General features: G+C 46.5%; 1 protein-coding gene across 4 annotated transcripts in view; it reads right to left on the bottom strand.

Moving 5' to 3' along the window:
* Positions 1–18,347, bottom strand: part of plxnb3 (plexin B3) — a 226,970-nt gene that overhangs the window by 62,833 nt on the left and 145,790 nt on the right. For all 4 annotated transcript variants that reach the window (XR_011671515.1, XM_071373333.1, XM_071373331.1 and 1 more), the window contains exons 5-12: positions 11,787–11,915; positions 10,638–10,738; positions 9,230–9,398; positions 7,199–7,358; positions 2,776–2,884; positions 2,105–2,216; positions 1,729–1,857; positions 781–897 (exon numbers count right to left, since the gene is read on the bottom strand). Coding sequence is in view for 3 of the 4 variants with exons in the window: in XM_071373333.1 (XP_071229434.1) it covers positions 781–897; positions 1,729–1,857; positions 2,105–2,216; positions 2,776–2,884; positions 7,199–7,358; positions 9,230–9,398; positions 10,638–10,738; positions 11,787–11,915 (1,026 nt within the window). In the remaining variant the exon portion in view is untranslated. The remainder of the gene's footprint in view (positions 1–780; positions 898–1,728; positions 1,858–2,104; positions 2,217–2,775; positions 2,885–7,198; positions 7,359–9,229; positions 9,399–10,637; positions 10,739–11,786; positions 11,916–18,347) is intronic.

The raw sequence follows: 18,347 nt of genomic DNA, 5'->3' as shown, positions 1-18,347 counted from the left end.
GGAGAGAGGAAGAGAGCAGAGGAGAAAGGAGAGGAGAGAGGGGGAGAGAGGAGAGAGGAGAGGAGAGAGGAAGAGAGGAGAGGAGAGAGGAAGAGAGGAGAGGAAGAGAGGAGGGGAGAGAGGAAGAGGGGAGAGAGGAGGAGGAGGGGAGAGAGGAGAGGAGAGAGAAAGAGAGGAGAGAGGAAGAGAAGAAGAGAGGAGAGAGGAAGAGAGGAGGGGAGAGAGGAAGAGAGGAAGAGAGGAGAGAGGAGGGGAGAGGAAGAGAGGAGGAGGAGGGGAGAGAGGAAGAGAGGAGAGAGGAAGAGAGAGAGGAGGGGAGAGAGGAAGAGAGAGGGGAGAGGAGAGGAAGAGAGGAGGAGGAGGGGAGAGAGGAGCACTTATTATAGTTATGACTGTCACCTCAGTAAGGCACAATAATACCGTGTGCATATAAAGAAACCGGTATATAGTTTGTTTGTTGTGTACATGGATCTTAATGTCTTTGATTGAAACGCTTTTTAGTTTAAATGTATTTGTGAGTGTGTATCTATGGGGTTTGTGAATACCTTGTGGGCAGAGCAGGTGAAGGTGTATCTATGGGGTATGTGAATACCTTGTGGGCAGAGCAGGTGAAGGTGTGTCTATGGGGTTTGTGAATACCTTGTGGGCAGAGCAGGTGAAGGTGTATCTATGGGCTTTGTGAATACCTTGTGGGCAGAGCAGGTGAAGGTGTGTCTATGGGCTTTGTGAATACCTTGTGGGCAGAGCAGGTGAAGGTGTGTCTATGGGCTTTGTGAATACCTTGTGGGCAGAGCAGGTGAAGTTGTACGTCATGTTTTCCGGATCTTTCTCCAGAGTGGCGTTCAGTTTAAGCTCCTCCCCTTCCACAACCACGACACACACATACTGCTCATCACCCTGACAACAAATCAAATCAAATCAAATGTTATTTGTCAAATCAAACAAGATGAAGCATCAACGTAAACATTATTCTTTTATTTTTATTAAAGGACAAAGGATTTTAATTAACTGCATATGTTTGTAATCATTATCTATACTGCATTTCTAGGACACTACTGAGTCCAATCACCTGAAACATGTTCAGGTTCCTGCCCAGTAGGGTCAGAGGGGACGGGAAAGGTTAGGGGTCAGAGGTTAGGCTTTACCTGAAACATGTTCAGGTTCCTCCCCAGTAGGGTCAGAGGGGACGGGAAAGGTTAGGGGTCAGAGGTTAGGCTTTAACTGAAACATGTTCAGGTTCCTGCCCAGTAGGGTCAGAGGGGACAGGAAAGGTTAGGGGTCAGAGGTTAGGCTTTACCTGAAACATGTTCAGGTTCCTCCCCAGTAGGGTCAGAGGGGACGGGAAAGGTTAGGGGTCAGAGGTTAGGCTTTAACTGAAACATGTTCAGGTTCCTGCCCAGTAGGGTCAGCGGGGACAGGAAAGGTTAGGGGTCAGAGGTTTTACCTGAAACATGTTCAGGTTCCTGCCCAGTAGGGTCAGGAAAGGTCAGGGGTCAGAGGTTAGGCTTTACCTGAAACATGTTCAGGTTCCTCCCCAGTAGGGTCAGAGGGGACAGGAAAGGTTAGGGGTCAGAGGTTAGGCTTTACCTGAAACATGTTCAGGTTCCTCCCCAGTAGGGTCAGAGGGGACAGGAAAGGTCAGGGGTCAGAGGTTAGGCTTTACCTGAAACATGCCCAGTAGGGTCAGAGGGGACAGGAAAAGGTTAGGGGTCAGAGGTTAGGCTTTACCTGAAACATGTCCAAGTTCCTCCCCAGTAGGGTCAGAGGGGACAGGAAGCCCATGGGGACCAGAGGAGAGCTCTGTAGAGCCCACACACAGGGACAAGAGTCTGGACCCCGCGGCTCCAGCTGCTCCTCCTAGTGGCCGGAGGGAGAAGCACACAAATATTATATTACAGCAGAAAACAACAGACCGTATCCTATTTCCTTTATAGTGCACTACTTCCAACCAGGGCCCTATGGGAATAGGGAACAGGGAATAGGGAACAGGGAATAGGGAATAGGGAACAGGGAGCCATTTGGAACAAAAACAATAAAGTTTGGAATGACTCAAAGTGAAGAGAAGAGGCTGTGAAACAGCCATCCATTTTCCGGGTTGTCTTACCAGTGAGTTGTGTATGGTGTGCTGCCTGGGACAGCTGTTGTTGGTGTGGGTACACAGCCCATCCAGAACACACCAGTTACACGGCCACACACTGCCCACACACGCCATACACCTGGAATACAGACAGAGCTTGTGTGACTGTGTGTGTGTGTGTGTGTGTGTGTGTGTGTGTGTGTGTGTGTGTGTGTGTGTGTGTGTGTGTGTGTGTGTGTGTGTGTGTGTGTGTGTGTGTGTGTGTGTGACTGCGTGTGTGTGCATGTAGTGTTTCCCCTAGGATTTTTTTCATCCGCGGTGGCAGAGTTAAGGGGGTGGGGGGGATCATGGGCGTGGCCAAAGCTAATTCCATGTAATTCTACACATTAAGACCATGAGTTACGCCTCGTCCTTATGCTATCTGACTGACTCAAACATTATAACTAAATCAAATGGGGGCTCCATGTCATGATATTTTGGTGGTTGTTAGTTCTCAAAGATTATATTTATTAAAACATATTACAGCTCCATCTCTCTTCTACATACTTTATTTATGGTTTTAGTCTGGTTTAAGTTAACAATGTTTCACCATCCCGCCGCTGCTAAATGACTAGAGAGGAAACACTGGCATGTCTGGTCTGGGATCTCTTAAATGACTGTAGAGGAAACACTGACATGTCTGTGATCTGATCTCTTACGGGGATGTGGTGTTGAGTTGGCCCACAGCTCGACAGTCGTAGAAGATGATGTCACTGCTCGAGATGGTCACGTCTCTGAACATCACAGACACACGCAGAGACATGTGGTCTACAGACAGACAGACAGACAGACAGACAGACAGACAGACAGACAGACAGACAGACAGACAGACAGACAGACAGACAGACAGACAGACAGACAGACAGACAGACAGACAGACAGACAGACAGACAGACAGACAGACAGACAGACAGACAGACAGACAGACAGACAGACAGACAGACAGACAGACAGACAGACAGACAGACAGACAGACAGACAGACAGACAGACAGACAGACAGACAGACAGACAGACAGACAGACAGACAGACAGACAGACAGACAGACAGACAGACAGACAGACAGACAGACAGACAGACAGACAGACAGACAGACAGACAGACAGACAGACAGACAGACAGACAGACAGACAGACAGACAGACAGACAGACAGACAGACAGACAGACAGACAGACAGACAGACAGACAGACAGACAGACAGACAGACAGACAGACAGACAGACAGACAGACAGACAGACAGACAGACAGACAGACAGACAGACAGACAGACAGACAGACAGACAGACAGACAGACAGACAGACAGACAGACAGACAGACAGACAGACAGACAGACAGACAGACAGACAGACAGACAGACAGACAGACAGACAGACAGACAGACAGACAGACAGACAGACAGACAGACAGACAGACAGACAGACAGACAGACAGACAGACAGACAGACAGACAGGCCATAAAGATATATTAGGATACATAATAATACCAGTACATAGCAAAAATCCCAGACACACAGAGACATTAAGGTCTATGGAGAGGACAGAGAGACATACAGTACCTTCAGAAACTATTCAGACCCCTTGACTTTTTACACATTTTGTTACGTTACAGCCTAAATTCAAAATTGATTCAATATTTTTTCTCCTCATCAATCTACACACAATACCCCATAATGACATCACAATACCCCATAATGACATCACAATCCCCCATAATGACAAAACAGGTTTTTAGAAATGTTTGCTAATTTATTAAAAATTGAAAACTGAAATATCACATTTACATAAGTATTCAGACCCTTTACTCAGTACTTTGTTGAAGCACATTTGGCAGTGATTACAGCCTCAAGTCTTCTTGGGTATGACGCTACAAGCTAGGCACACCTGTATTTGGGGAGTTTCTCCCATTCTTCTCTGCAGATCCTCTCAAGCTCTGTCAGGTTGAATGGGGAGCATTGCTGCACAGTTATGTTCAGGTCCCTCCAGAGATGTTCGATCGGGTTCAAGTCCTGGTTCTGGCTGGGCCACTCAAGGACATTCAGAGATTTGTCCTGAAGCCACTCCTGCATTGTCTTGGCTGTGTGCTTAGGGTCGTTGTCCTGTTGGAAGGTGAACCTTCACCCCAGTCTGAGGTCCTGAGAGCTCTGGAGCAGGTTTTCATCAAGGATCTCTCTGTACTTTGCTCTGTTCATCTTTCCTTCAATCCTGACCAGTCTTCCAGTCCCTGCCGCTAAAAAACATCCCCACAGCATGATGCTGCCACCACCATGCTTCACCGTAGGGATGGTGCCAGGTTTCCTCCAGACATGACGCTTGGCATTCAAGCCAAAGAGTTCAATCTTGGTTTCATCAGACCAGAGAATCTTGTTACTCATGGTCTGAGAATCTTTAGGTGCCTTTTGGCAAACTCCAAGCGGGTTGTCATGTGCCTTTTCAATAGTCCTGCTGAATAGTCCAGAACAGGACAGACGCATGTCTGATACAGTTTGTAATACGTAGCATAACCAATATCTTAGAGTGATTTTGGTTCTTCCTGTAACTCCCCCAAGAGCTCTACTTCCTGATTCGTCCAGGGCAGATGTTCCCTATAGAAAGGTCTCATGTCTCTACTTCCTGATTCGTCCAGGGCAGATGTTCCCTATAGAAAGGTCACGTCTCTACTTCCTGAGTCGTCCAGGGCAGATGTTCCCTATAGAAAGGTCTCATGTCTCTACTTCCTGATTCGTCCAGGGCAGATGTTCCCTATAGAAAGGTCATATGTTCATCAATAAAAATACACAAATATTTATAATTGCTAGTAAACTCTAGAATGTCTTGTCTGTATCTCATCAAGGTGTAATAACTGTAGAGGATGTCTTGTCTGTATCTCCTCAAGGTGTAATAACTGTAGAGGATGTCTTGTCTGTATCTCCTCAAGGTGTAATAACTGTAGAGGATGTCTTGTCTGTATCTCCTCAAGGTGTAATAACTGTTGAGGATGTCTTGTCTGTATCTCCTCAAGGTGTAATAACTGTTGAGGATGTCTTGTCTGTATCTCCTCAAGGTGTAATAACTGTTGAGGATGTCTTGTCTGTATCTCCTCAAGGTGTAATAACTGTTGAGGATGTCTTGTCTGTATCTCCTCAAGGTGTAATAACTGTAGAGGATGTCTTGTCTGTATCTCCTCAAGGTGTAATAACTGTAGAGGATGTCTTGTCTGTATCTCATCAAGGTGTAATAACTGTAGAGGATGTCTTGTCTGTTTCTCCTCAAGGTGTAATAACTGTAGAGGAAGGCCAAATGAAACTACTTCCTTAGTGCTATGACAGACTCTGTTAAACAGGCCAAATGAAACTACTTCCTTAGTGCTATGACAGACTGTTAAACAGGCCAAATGAAACTACTTCCTTAGTGCTATGACAGACTGTTAAACAGGCCAAATGAAACTACTTCCTTAGTGCTATGACAGACTGTTAAACAGGCCAAATGAAACTACTTCCTTAGTGCTATGACAGACTCTGTTAAACAGGCCAAATGAAACTACTTCCTTAGTGCTATGACAGACTCTGTTAAACAGGCCAAATGAAACTACTTCCTTAGCGCTATGACAGACTGTTAAACAGGCCAAATGAAACTACTTCCTTAGTGCTATGACAGACTGTTAAACAGGCCAAATGAAACTACTTCCTTAGTGCTATGACAGACTCTGTTAAACAGGCCAAATGAAACTACTTCCTTAGTGCTATGACAGACTCTGTTAAACAGGCCAAATGAAACTACTTCCTTAGTGCTATGACAGACTGTTAAACAGGCCAAATGAAACTACTTCCTTAGTGCTATGACAGACTCTGTTAAACAGGCCAAATGAAACTACTTCCTTAGTGCTATGACAGACTCTGTTAAACAGGCCAAATGAAACTACTTCCTTAGTGCTATGACAGACTGTTAAACAGGCCAAATGAAACTACTTCCTTAGTGCTATGACAGACTGTTAAACAGGCCAAATGAAACTACTTCCTTAGTGCTATGACAGACTCTGTTAAACAGGCCAAATGAAACTACTTCCTTAGTGCTATGACAGACTCTGTTAAACAGGCCAAATGAAACTACTTCCTTAGTGCTATGACAGACTCTGTTAAACAGGCCAAATGAAACTACTTCCTTAGTGCTATGACAGACTGTTAAACAGGCCAAATGAAACTGCTTCCTTAGTGCTATGACAGACTGTTAAACAGGCCAAATGAAACTACTTCCTTAGCGCTATGACAGACTCTGTTAAACAGGCCAAATGAAACTACTTCCTTAGTGCTATGACAGACTGGATAAGAGCGTCTGCTAAATGACTTAAATGTAAAATGTAAATGTATGACAGACTCTGTTAAACAGGCCAAATGAAACTACTTCCTTAGCACTATGACACTCTGTTAAACAAGCCAAATGAAACTACTTCCTTAGCGCTATGACAGACTCTGTTAGTGATCCCTCTTGATTCTGGAAAACCGTTAATTCACTGAAGCGGGGTCATTCTTCTACTTCCCTGTCTAAGCCAGTAGTTTTAGAGTTCTGCATCACTACTGAAAAAGTTCAGATTTGTGATGCTCTTAATGAGCATTTTATCTCAGCTGGTCTCCTATTTGAATGAAATGGTGGTCGTACTGGTTTTGGACCAGTCAGCTGACTGTTCTTCCAACATACAGCCTCCAGTTGCCTCAATGGATGATCAGTCAATCTCATACAATCTTTTTTGAAGAGGTGCGAGGGAGCAGTTGTTGTGGGGGCTAAGTGCCTTGCTCGAGGGCACAACAGCAGGCAATAGCATCTAGGATTTGATACCAGCAACCCTCTGGTTGCCAGTTCACATCCCGACAGATTTTTCCAGTCAGACACAGGATTTGAACTGGCAACCCTCCCGCTGCTGGCTCATCTCGCTAACCGCTAGGCTACCTGCCACCTCGGTTATTTCTCAATTAGATTAATTTGGATAAATAATAAATTAATTACATTGATTAAATTATCCAGTAATTAAATAATTATGAATACAAATCTAATAATTACAGATTTTTTTTTATATATAAAAAATTTAAAATAAAAAGGGCAACCTACCACTTCCTGGTGGGCTGGGTGGGAGGAGCTCAGGCAGGGGTGATTGACAGGTGATGGTGGTTCCCTTGACGATGGCTGGCTGAGGGGGGAGGGTTCCGAAGGAGCAGGAAAGAGACTCCTCCTCTGACAGGGTGGGCAGCTGGGCCACTGTTAGAGACACCTGGCATAGAGATCTATATATTATATTATATATATATATTTTATAAGCATTTTAAAGGTTTATTGGGACAGATAGAAAGAGAGTGGGGGAGAGACATAGAGGTAGGTGTGGAGGGATTCATAAATACATTTACTGCAGGACCAGCCCAGACATTACCCCCTTGACCAGCCTAGACATTACCCCCTAAACCAGCCCAGACATTACCCCCTAAACCAGCCCAGACGTTATCCACTAGACCAGCCCAGACATTACCCCCTAGACCAGCCCAGACATTACCCCCTAGACCAGCCCAGACATTACCCCCTAGACCAGCCCAGACATTACCCACTAGACCAGCCCAGACATTACCCACTAGATATTAAATCCTTGACCAGCCTAGACATTACCCCCTTGACCAGCCCAGACATTACCCCCTAGACCAGCCCAGACATTACCCCCTAAACCAGCCCAGACATTACCCCCTAAACCAGCCCAGACATTACCCACTAGACCAGCCTAGACATTACCCACTAGACCAGCCCAGACATTACCCCCTAAACCAGCCGATACATTACCCCCTAGACCAGCCCAGACATTACCCCCTAGACCAGCCCAGACATTACCCCCTAGACCAGACATTACCCCCTAAACCAGCCCAGACATGATCCCCTAAACCAGCCCAGACATTACCCACTAAACCAGTCCAGACATTACCCCCTAAACCAGCCCAGCCATTACCCCCTAAACCAGCCCAGACATTACCCACTAAACCAGCCCAGACATTACCCCCTAGACCAGCCCAGACATTACCCCCTAGACCAGCCCAGACATTACTCACTAGACAAGCCCAGACATTAACCCCTAAACCAGCCCAGACATTACCCACTAAACCAGTCCAGACATTACCCCCTAAACCAGCCCAGCCATTACCCCCTAAACCAGCCCAGACATTACCCACTAAACCAGCCCAGACATTACCCCCTAGACCAGCCCAGACATTACCCACTAGACCAGCCCAGACATTACCTCCTAGACCAGCCCAGACATTACCCCCTAGACCAGCCCAGACATTACCCACTAGACCAGCCCATACATTACCTCCTAGACCAGCCCAGACATTACCCCCTAGACCAGCCCAGACATTACCCCCTAGACCAGCCCAGACATTACCCACTAGACCAGCCCAGACATTACCCACTAGACCAGCCCAGACATTACCTCCTAGACCAGCCCAGACATTACCCCCTAGACCAGCCCAGACATTACCCCCTAAACCAGCCCAGACATTACCCACTAAACCAGTCCATGCATTACCCCCTAAACCAACCCAGACATTACCCCCTAGACCAGCCCAGACATTACCCACTAGACCAGCCCAGACATTACCCCTAAACCAACCCAGACATTACCCACTAGACCAGTCCAGACATTACCCCCTAAACCAGCCCAGCCATTACCCATTAGACATTACCCCCTAGACATTACCCACTAGACCAGCCCAGATATTACCCACTAGACATTACCCACTAGACATGATCCACTAGACATTACCCACTAGCCATTACCCACCAGCCATTACCAACTAGACATTACCCACTAGACATTACCCACTAGACATGACCCACTAGACATGATCCACTAGACATTACCCACCAGCCATTACCCACTAGACATTACCCACTAGACCAGCCCAGCCATTACCCACCAGCCATTACCCACTAGACCAGCCCAGCCATTACCCACCAGACATTACCCCCTAGACATTACCCACCAGACATTACCCCCTAGACATTACCCACTAGACAAGCCCAGACACCTCCACTGAGTTACTCCACCCGGTCTCCTCCCACAGATCTGTCACACAATGTTTCTAGATATACTCTGTAACCCACCTGCGTCTTCTCCTCTCTGCTCTGGATGGCAGGCTTTAGGCTCTGGACAGTCACACACTGGTTGGCAGGCTGGTTGGCAGGCTGGTTGGCAGGCTGGTTGGCAGGCTGGCAGCTCCACAGCCAGTGGTTGGCCTGGCCCTCACGGCTACACTCCAGTCTACGAGTGCATCTGTGTCAGCGGTATAAACACAGGTTAACATGGAAACGTGTGACAGAGGAAACATAGGTATAAACACAGGTTAACATGGAAACGTGTGACAGAGGAAACGGCTCTATAAACACAGGTTAACATGGAAACGTGTGACAGAGGAAACGGCGGTATAAACACAGGTTAACATGGAAACGTGTGACAGAGGAAACGGGGCTTTAACAGTGTGTATGTTTGTGACAGAGGACACAACACTATCAACAAGGCAGGTCCTGCAGGTTTCAGTTTTGTCCACCTGGACTACTGTTCAGCTGTGTCAGGTGACACAAACAGGGACTTAGGAAAATTACAATTGTCTCAGAACAGGGCAGCACGGCTGGCCCTTAAATCTACACGGAGAGCTAACAATGATAATATGCATGTACATCTCTCCTGGCTCAAAGAGGAGAGATTGACTTCATCACTACTTGTATATACGAGAGGTATTGACATGTTGAATGCACCGAGCTGTCTGTTTGTACTACTGGCGCACAGCTCAGACCCATGCATACCCCACAAGACATGCCACCAGAGGTCTCTTCACAATCCCCAAGTCCAGAACAGACTATGGGAGGCACACAGTACTACATAGAGCCATGACTACATGGAACTCTATTCCACATCAGGTAACTGATGCAGCAGGAGAATAAGATTTATAAAACAGATAAAAATATACCTTATGGAACAGCGGGGACTTTGAAGAGACACACACACACACAGACACACGCATACACACACACGATAACATATGCACTGCTGGACCCCAGGAAGAGTAGCTGCTGCCTTGACAGGAATTAATGGGGATCTATAATAAACCCCAGGAAGAGTAGCTGCTGCCTTGGCAGGAACTAATGGGGATCCATAATAAACCCCAGGAAGAGTAGCTGCTGCCTTGGCAGGAACTAATGGGGATCCATAATAAACACCAGGAAGAGTAGCTGCTGCCTTGGCAGGAACTAATGGGGATCCATAATAAACACCAGGAAGAGTAGCTGCTGCCTTGACAGGAACTAATGGGGATCCATGATAAACACCAGGAAGAGTAGCTGCTGCCTTGGCAGGAACTAATGGGGATCCATAATAAACACCAGGAAGAGTAGCTGCTGCCTTGACAGGAACTAATGGGGATCCATAATAAACACCAGGAAGAGTAGCTGCTGCCTTGGCAGGAACTAATGGGGATCCATAATAAACCCCAGGAAGAGTAGCTGTGTACAGTACCTTCCCTCCAGGACACACCAGCCACAGTAAGGATCTCTGACAGACAGGCAGGACTGGCAGTCAGGCTGCTGTTCACACTGTGATACAGCCACCATGGACACCTGAGAGAGAGAGAGAGAGAGAGCAAGTGAGAGAGATAGGAGGGAGAGAGAGAGAGAGAGAGAGAGAGAGAGAGCACGTGAGAGAGATAGGAGGGAGAGAGAGACAGAAAGAGAGAGGGGGAGGGGAGAGAGAGTAGAGAGGGGGAGGGGGGGAGAGAGAAAAAGAGAGAGGGGGATAGGGGAAGGGGGGAGAGAGCAAGAGAGAGGAGGAGAGGGGGGAGAAAGAGGGGGGGAAGGGGGAGAGAGAGAAAGATGGAGGGGAGAGAGATGGTGGAGAGAGAGAGAGAGTAGAGAGGGGTGGAGAGAGAGAGTAGAGAGGGGGAGAAAAAGAGAGTGGGGAGGAGGGGGAAGGGGGAGAGAGAGAGGGATGATGGGGGGAGAGAGAGGGACATTATGTATATTATCCACATGGAGCTAAAAGAGGAGACATCAGGTCTATTATCCACATGGATAAGGGTGTTAGAGTCTAGGGGTAGTGGCTAGTGGCTTTAGCCCCTATCCACTACCCCTAGACCCTAACCCTAGCCACTACCCCTAGACTCTAACCCCTAGCCACTACCCTACTCTAACCCCCTAAACACTACCCCTAGACTCTAATACCCCTAGACTCTAACCCCCTATCCACTACCCCTAGACTCTAACCCCCTAGTCACTACCCCTAGACTCTATCCCCTAAACACTACCCCTAGACTCTTAGGGTCTAGGGGTAGTGGCTAGGGGTTAGGGTCTAGGGGTAGTGGCTAGGGGTTAGGGTCTAGGGGTAGTGGCTAGGGGTTAGGGTCTAGGGGTAGTGGCTAGGGGTTAGGGTCTAGGGGTAGTGGCTAGGGGTTAGGGTCTAGGGGTAGTGGCTAGGTGTTAGGGTCTAGGGGTAGTGGCTAGGTGTTAGGGTCTAGGGGTAGTGGCTAGGTGTTAGGGTCTAGGGGTAGTGGCTAGGTGTTAGGGTCTAGGGGTAGTGGCTAGGTGTTAGGGTCTAGGGGTAGTGGCTAGGGGTTAGGGTCTAGGGGTAGTGGCTAGGTGTTAGGGTCTAGGGGTAGTGGCTAGGGGTTACCTTGCTGTCAGTGAGGACGTAGACATTCTGTCCAGACTGGTCCAGTAGTAGGTCAGCGTTGACTGGACTGTCCTGGTCCACCAATACACTCTGATACAATGTCCCTGTTGTGTCAGGCTGGAGAAATACCTGACCGCATAGAGAAGAAGAAGTGAGGATTATTTATGGTGTGTTGGCAAGAGAGCGCAAACAGATCTGGGACCAGGCTAGTGCCATTACATACAGTGTCAGAGTTGTGGACTCGAGTCTGGCTTGAGTCACTCATTTAACTGTGACTTGAGACTGATGACTTGAAATGATCTGGCCAAGATGTTGTAATGTTTTGTCTCATTTTGTGACACAGTCTCTGAGTGGATTTACTAAGCATGCAGTCAAACACAGTAGCTACAGCATCGCCCTTGCAACAGATTGGCTAGCGAAACGCACCCTCCGCCCTCTGATTGGACCAGCAAACTGTCAATCAGCAGAGGTTGGGTGAGCTAGTGAACAGATTGCTGATTTTCTGTACAGCTATTAGGATCGGGTACAGCGCAAACATCAAATTGTAGGGAGAGAGGATATCCATAATTAATATGCAGCTCCAAAAGAAATTAGTGATCAATAATATGAACTGTTTACTTTGAAAGCTCACCAGCAATGGGGCATCAAATAACAATTACTAGCATAGGACTACTGGTCTGTTGGTATGTCAATTGCTTGAAATGTATTATTTACTTATGAAGCTTGCATTTGATCATTGAGTACAGCTCAGCGTTCAACACCATAGTGCCCTCTAAGCTCATCACTAAGCTAAGGACCCTGGGACTAAACACCTCTCTCTGCAACTGGATCCTGGACTTCCTGACAGGACACCCCCAGGTGGTGAGGGTAGGCAACAAACCAACGCTGATCCTCAACACGGGGGCCCCTCAGGGGGTGTGTGTGCCTGTTCACCCACGACTGCGTGGCCGCTCACGACTCCAACACCATAATTAAGTTTGCCGAAGTTACGCCGGTGGTAGGCTTGATCACCGACAACGATGAGACGGCCTTAAGGGAGGAGGTCAGAGACCTGGCAGTGTGGTGCCAGGACAACAACCTCTCCCTCAACGGTGAGACAGCCTTAAGGGAGGAGGTCAGAGACCTGGCAGTGTGGTGCCAGGACAACAACCTCTCCCTCAACGATGAGACAGCCTATAGGGAGGAGGGTCAGAGACCTGGCAGTGTGGTGCCAGGACAACAACCTCTCCCTCAACGATGAGACAGCCTATAGGGAGGAGGGTCAGAGACCTGGCAGTGTGGTGCCAGGAAAACAACCTCTCCCTCAACGGTGAGACAGCCTTAAGGGAGGAGGTCAGAGACCTGGCAGTGTGGTGCCAGGACAACAACCTCTCCCTCAACGATGAGACAGCCTATAGGGAGGAGGTCAGAGACCTGGCAGTGTGGTGCCAGGACAACAACCTCTCCCTCAACGTCAGCAAGACAAAGGAGCTGATCGTGGACTACAGGAAACAGAGTGCAGAGCACGCCACCATTCACATCAACGGTTCTGTAGTGGAGCGGGTCGAGAGCTTCAACTTCCTCAGAGTCAACATCACTAAGGACCTATCGTGGTTCAAACTAGTGTTATCACAATCCCAGGATATTGACTTCGATACCAAAACAATACCAAAGGGGGGGAAAAAAGGAGTATTAACCAAAGTCACAGAATGGCACTTGATCCAGATGGATCTTTTCAGTTTAATATCATTACATTTGAAATGTTAGATTTTTTAATGCATGTATTAATGCATCAATTATTCAAACATACAATTAATTTGAGTTCAGTGGTTCCTCAGGACAGACCATGCTGGTCATTTATGAACATTTGAACATCTTGGCCATGTTCTGTTATAATCTCCACCCGGCACAGCCAGAAGAGTACTGGCCACCCCCCATAGCCTGGTTCCTCTCTAGGTTTCGTCCTAGGTTTTTGCCTTTCTAGGGAGTTTTTCCTAGCCACCGTGCTTCTACACCTGCATTGCTTGCTGTTTGGGGTTTTAGGCTGGGTTTCTGTACAGCACTTTGAGATATCAGCTGATGTACGAAGGGCTATATAAATAAATTTGATTTGATTTGACAGACTAGGAGCCAGTACTATAAGGAGACATCGGCACGGTGTAGATAGACTTGATCTTCTCTCAATCAGTAGATGACGTGAGACACATTTGCCAGAAAAATGAACACAGCAAAGCACAGAGAGATCCTTGATGAAACCCTGCTCCAGAGCGGTCAGGACCTCAGATTGGGGCAAAGGTTCACCTTCCAACAGCACAATGAACCTAAGCACATATTTGGTTCCCTGTGTTGTCAACTAGAAATGTGGGTGAATGTGACATACAGTGGGGAGAACAAGTATTTGATACACTGCCGATTTTGCAGGTTTTCCTACTAACAAAGCATGTAGAGGTCTGTAATTTTTATCATAGGTACACTTCAACTGTGAGAGACGGAATCTAAAACAAAAATCCAGAAAATCACATTGTATGATTTTTAAGTAATTCATTTGCATTTTATTGCATGACATAAGTATTTGATCACCTACCAACCAGTAAGAATTCAGGCTCTCACAGACCTGTTAGTTTTTCTTTAAGAAGCCCTCCTGTTCTCCACTCATTACCTGTATTAACTGCACCTGTTTGAACTCGTTACCTGTATAAAAGACACCTGTCCACACACTCAATCAAACAGACTCCAACCTCTCCACAATGGCCAAGACCAGAGAGCTGTGTAAGGACATCAGGGATAAAATTGTAGACCTGCACAAGGCTGGGATGGGCTACAGGACAATAGGCAAGCAGCTTGGTGAGAAGGCAACAACTGTTGGCGCAATTATTAGAAAATAGAAGAAAATAGAAGAAGTTCAAGATGATGGTCAATCACCCTCGGTCTGGGGCTCCATGCAAGATCTCACCTCGTGGGGCATCAATGATCATGAGGAAGGTGAGGGATCAGCCCAGAACTACACGGCAGGACCTGGTCAATGACCTGAAGAGAGCTGGGACCACAGTCTCAAAGAAAACCATTAGTAACACACTAAGCCGTCATGGATTAAAATCCTGCAGCGCACACAAGGTCCCCCTGCTCAAGCAGGCGCATGTCCAGGCCCGTCTGAAGTTTGCCAATGACCATCTGGATGATCCAGAGGAGGAATGGGAGAAGGTCATGTGGTCTGATGATTCAAAAATAGAGCTTTTTGGTCTAAACTCCACTCGCCGTGTTTGGAGGAAGAAGAAGGATGAGTACAACCCCAAGAACACCATCCCAACCGTGAAGCATGGAGGTGGAAACATCATTCTTTGGGGATGCTTTTCTGCAAAGGGGACAGGACGACTGCACCGTATTGAGGGGAGGATGGATGGGGCCATGTATTGCGAGATCTTAGCCAACAACCTCCTTCCCTCAGTAAGAGCATTGATGATGGGTCGTGGCTGGGTCTTCCAGCATGACAACGACCCGAAACACACAGCCAGGGCAACTAAGGAGTGGCTCCGTAAGAAGTATCTCAAGGTCCTGGAGTGGCCTAGCCAGTCTCCAGACCTGAACCCAATAGAAAATCTTTGGAGGGAGCTGAAAGTCCGTATTGCCCAGCGACAGCCCCGAAACCTGAAGGATCTGGAGAAGGTCTGTATGGAGGAGTGGGCCAAAATCCCTGCTGCAGTGTGTGCAAACCTGGTCAAGAACTACAGGAAACGTATGATCTCTGTAATTGCAAACAAAGGATTCTGTACCAAATATTAAGTTCTGCTTTTCTGATGTATCAAATACTTATGTCATGCAATAAAATGCTAATTAATTACTTAAAAATCATACAATGTGATTTTCGGGATTTTTGTTTTAGATTCCGTCTCTCACAGTTGAAGTGTACCTATGATAAAAATTACAGACCTCTACATGCTTTTTAAGTAGGAAAATCTGCAAAATCGGCAGTGTATCAAATACTTGTTTTCCCCACTGTATGTGGTAGCCTAATCTGGGGTGGCAGGTAGCCTAGTGGTCAGAGCATTGGGCCAGTAACCGAAAGGTTGCAAGATCGAATCCAGGTAAAGGCTGACAAGGTTAAACATATTTCGTTCTGCCGCTGAACAAGGCAGTTAAACCTTGTTCCTAGGCCGTCATTGTAAATAACAATGTATTTATTTATTTTTAGTCAAGGGATGTGGTGCTTATTTCGGCCTGCAGAGGGAGCCGCTAACCTGCCTAATCAGTCAACAAAACTGAAGAGAGTTATATAAATTATTTTCAACCTTATCTTCACGGTGAGCGAGTAATATAAAGATAAGAAACAACAAGTTATGCGAAGTGGAATGATATTATAGTATTTTTTTTAAATTAAGTTTTTGATAGTTTAATTTATAATAGTCAGGTAGCATAGAAGCTAACGTCGGGAAAACGTTAGCTCCAGTCAAGCTAGCCTGTCGTAGCCATGACGACAGAGGACAAACGACTGTTCCGGCAGAGAGTGTAAACAAAGGAAAACGTTGTAATTTGTTGTTTTGAGGGATATGTTGAAAATGACATGATGCCAACATTCACAATGATGATGACCTGAGGACTGAAACGTTCCTGTTTTGGTTTTCACCTTTCATTCATGCACTTTTTTTGCACTATGATTTTTTTGGGGCACCATGGGCCATGATGTTTTAATTAACATCTTTATTTTGCATTCAAGCCTCATTTTATTTTTCCATTTTTCCCCCCTACTCCATCTCTTCCAGTATTCATATTTATACTCCTACGCAGCGGGAACAGACAGTTTGTAAGGACCTTAAAATAAGTATGACATGATGAACATAAGATAAGATGATAATTAAAACCTTTTTACCAATAGTTGTTTTAGTATGTTGGCTATTAGAATTGTACAAGAGTAGCCTAGTCAGTTGAATGAGAGAGAGTCAAATTAAAACTGTATTGAAGAGAGAAGCATTAGACAAACTATTTATTTTCAACCGTATCAAAGGGCCACTGCGGGTACAGGTTAGACTCCCTTTACTCCCTTAACAGGGTACTAGACCTAGGCTTTATCACCATACTCTATCCAGGTCCCAAGGTTTAACAGGGTACACTAGACCTAGGCTTTATCACCATACCCTATCCAGGTCTTAAGGTTTAACAGGGTACTAGACCTAGGCTTTATCACCATACCCTATCCAGGTCCCAAGGTTTAACAGGGTACACTAGACCTAGGCTTTATCACCATACCCTATCCAGGTCTTAAGGTTTAACAGGGTACTAGACCTAGGCTTTATCACCATACCCTATCCAGGTCCCAAGGTTTAACAGGGTACTAGACCTAGGCTTTATCACCATACTCTATCCAGGTCCCAAGGTTTAACAGGGTACTAGACCTAGGCTTTGCAGAGCGAGAAGTCAATGTTGCATTATGCGAGGACCATAAAATTACAACGTTTTTGGTCACTTTAACCGACACAGACCATCATGATAATAAATTGTGAACAACTACAAAGCTTTCGTGTTTCACAATGCCTGCTGCTAGTACAACACCAGGGTATTGTTTCACAATGAGTTTTTTGTGGAAATCTGCAGAGCTCGACTACAAAACCCACAATGCAATGCCTGCTGCTTCCCATGGTACATTTTTGTATGGGTGTAACTCCTAAATTGATAGTTTTAGGACTTTTTCAACTAGCTAGCTGATGCTGATATTGACTTTGGTATTGTTTGTAGCTACATTTTCTAGCTAGACAGCCAGCTTTTCTAGAGAGAAAGAGAGAGCGTTGCATTGTGGGTTTTGTAGTCGAGAGCTCTGCAGATTTCCACAAAAAACTCACTAGAAAGACGAAATGTAAAAACTGTTCACAACATATATTGCTCTCCCATATTTTTGTTATTTAACAAAATAAAACATATTAATTATTCCTTTAAGTGTCCTTGTGTCTCTGTGTTTACTCCTATCACAGCGCAGCAGGCCATTGCGTGTGTGTGTGTGTGTGTGTGTGATTAGGGAATGTCTTGTTAATGTGTGTGTGTGTGTGTGTGTGTGTGTGTGTGTGTGTGTGTGTGTGTGTGTGTGTGTGTGTGTGTGTGTGGGGGTGTGCGCGAGTGTGTGTGTGTGCGTGAGTGTGTGTGTGTGCGTGAGTGCGATTAGGGAGTCTCGGTGTCTTGTTAGTGTGTTAAGGAGGGTATTTTAGCTGAGGAACAGCAGTCAGCTCTAGGCAGCATGGAGCTGGATCTGGTTTCATCCATAATTAACATAAGCAACATGTTTCATGTTAATGACCTCTCTGTGGATACCTGTCTGTCTGCCTGCCTGCCTGCCTGTCTGTCTGTCTGTCTGTCTGTCTGTCTGTCTGTCTGTCTGTCTGTCTGTCTCTGTATGTCTGTCTGCATGTCTGTCTGCATGTCTGCCTGCCTGCATGTCTGTCTGCCTGCCTGCCTGCATGTCTGCCTGCCTGCCTGCATGTCTGCCTGCCTGCATGTCTGCCTGCCTGCCTGCATGTCTGCCTGCCTGCATGTATGTCTGTCTGCCTGCCTGCATGTCTGTCTGCCTGTCTGCCTGCATGTCTGCCCGCGGAACTGTCC

Source organism: Salvelinus alpinus, chromosome 28, assembly GCF_045679555.1.
Source record: "Salvelinus alpinus chromosome 28, SLU_Salpinus.1, whole genome shotgun sequence".
Lineage (NCBI taxonomy): Eukaryota > Metazoa > Chordata > Actinopteri > Salmoniformes > Salmonidae > Salvelinus > Salvelinus alpinus.
The sequence above is the reverse complement of the archived record's forward strand: the minus strand, read 5'-3'. Positions and strand labels throughout refer to the sequence as shown.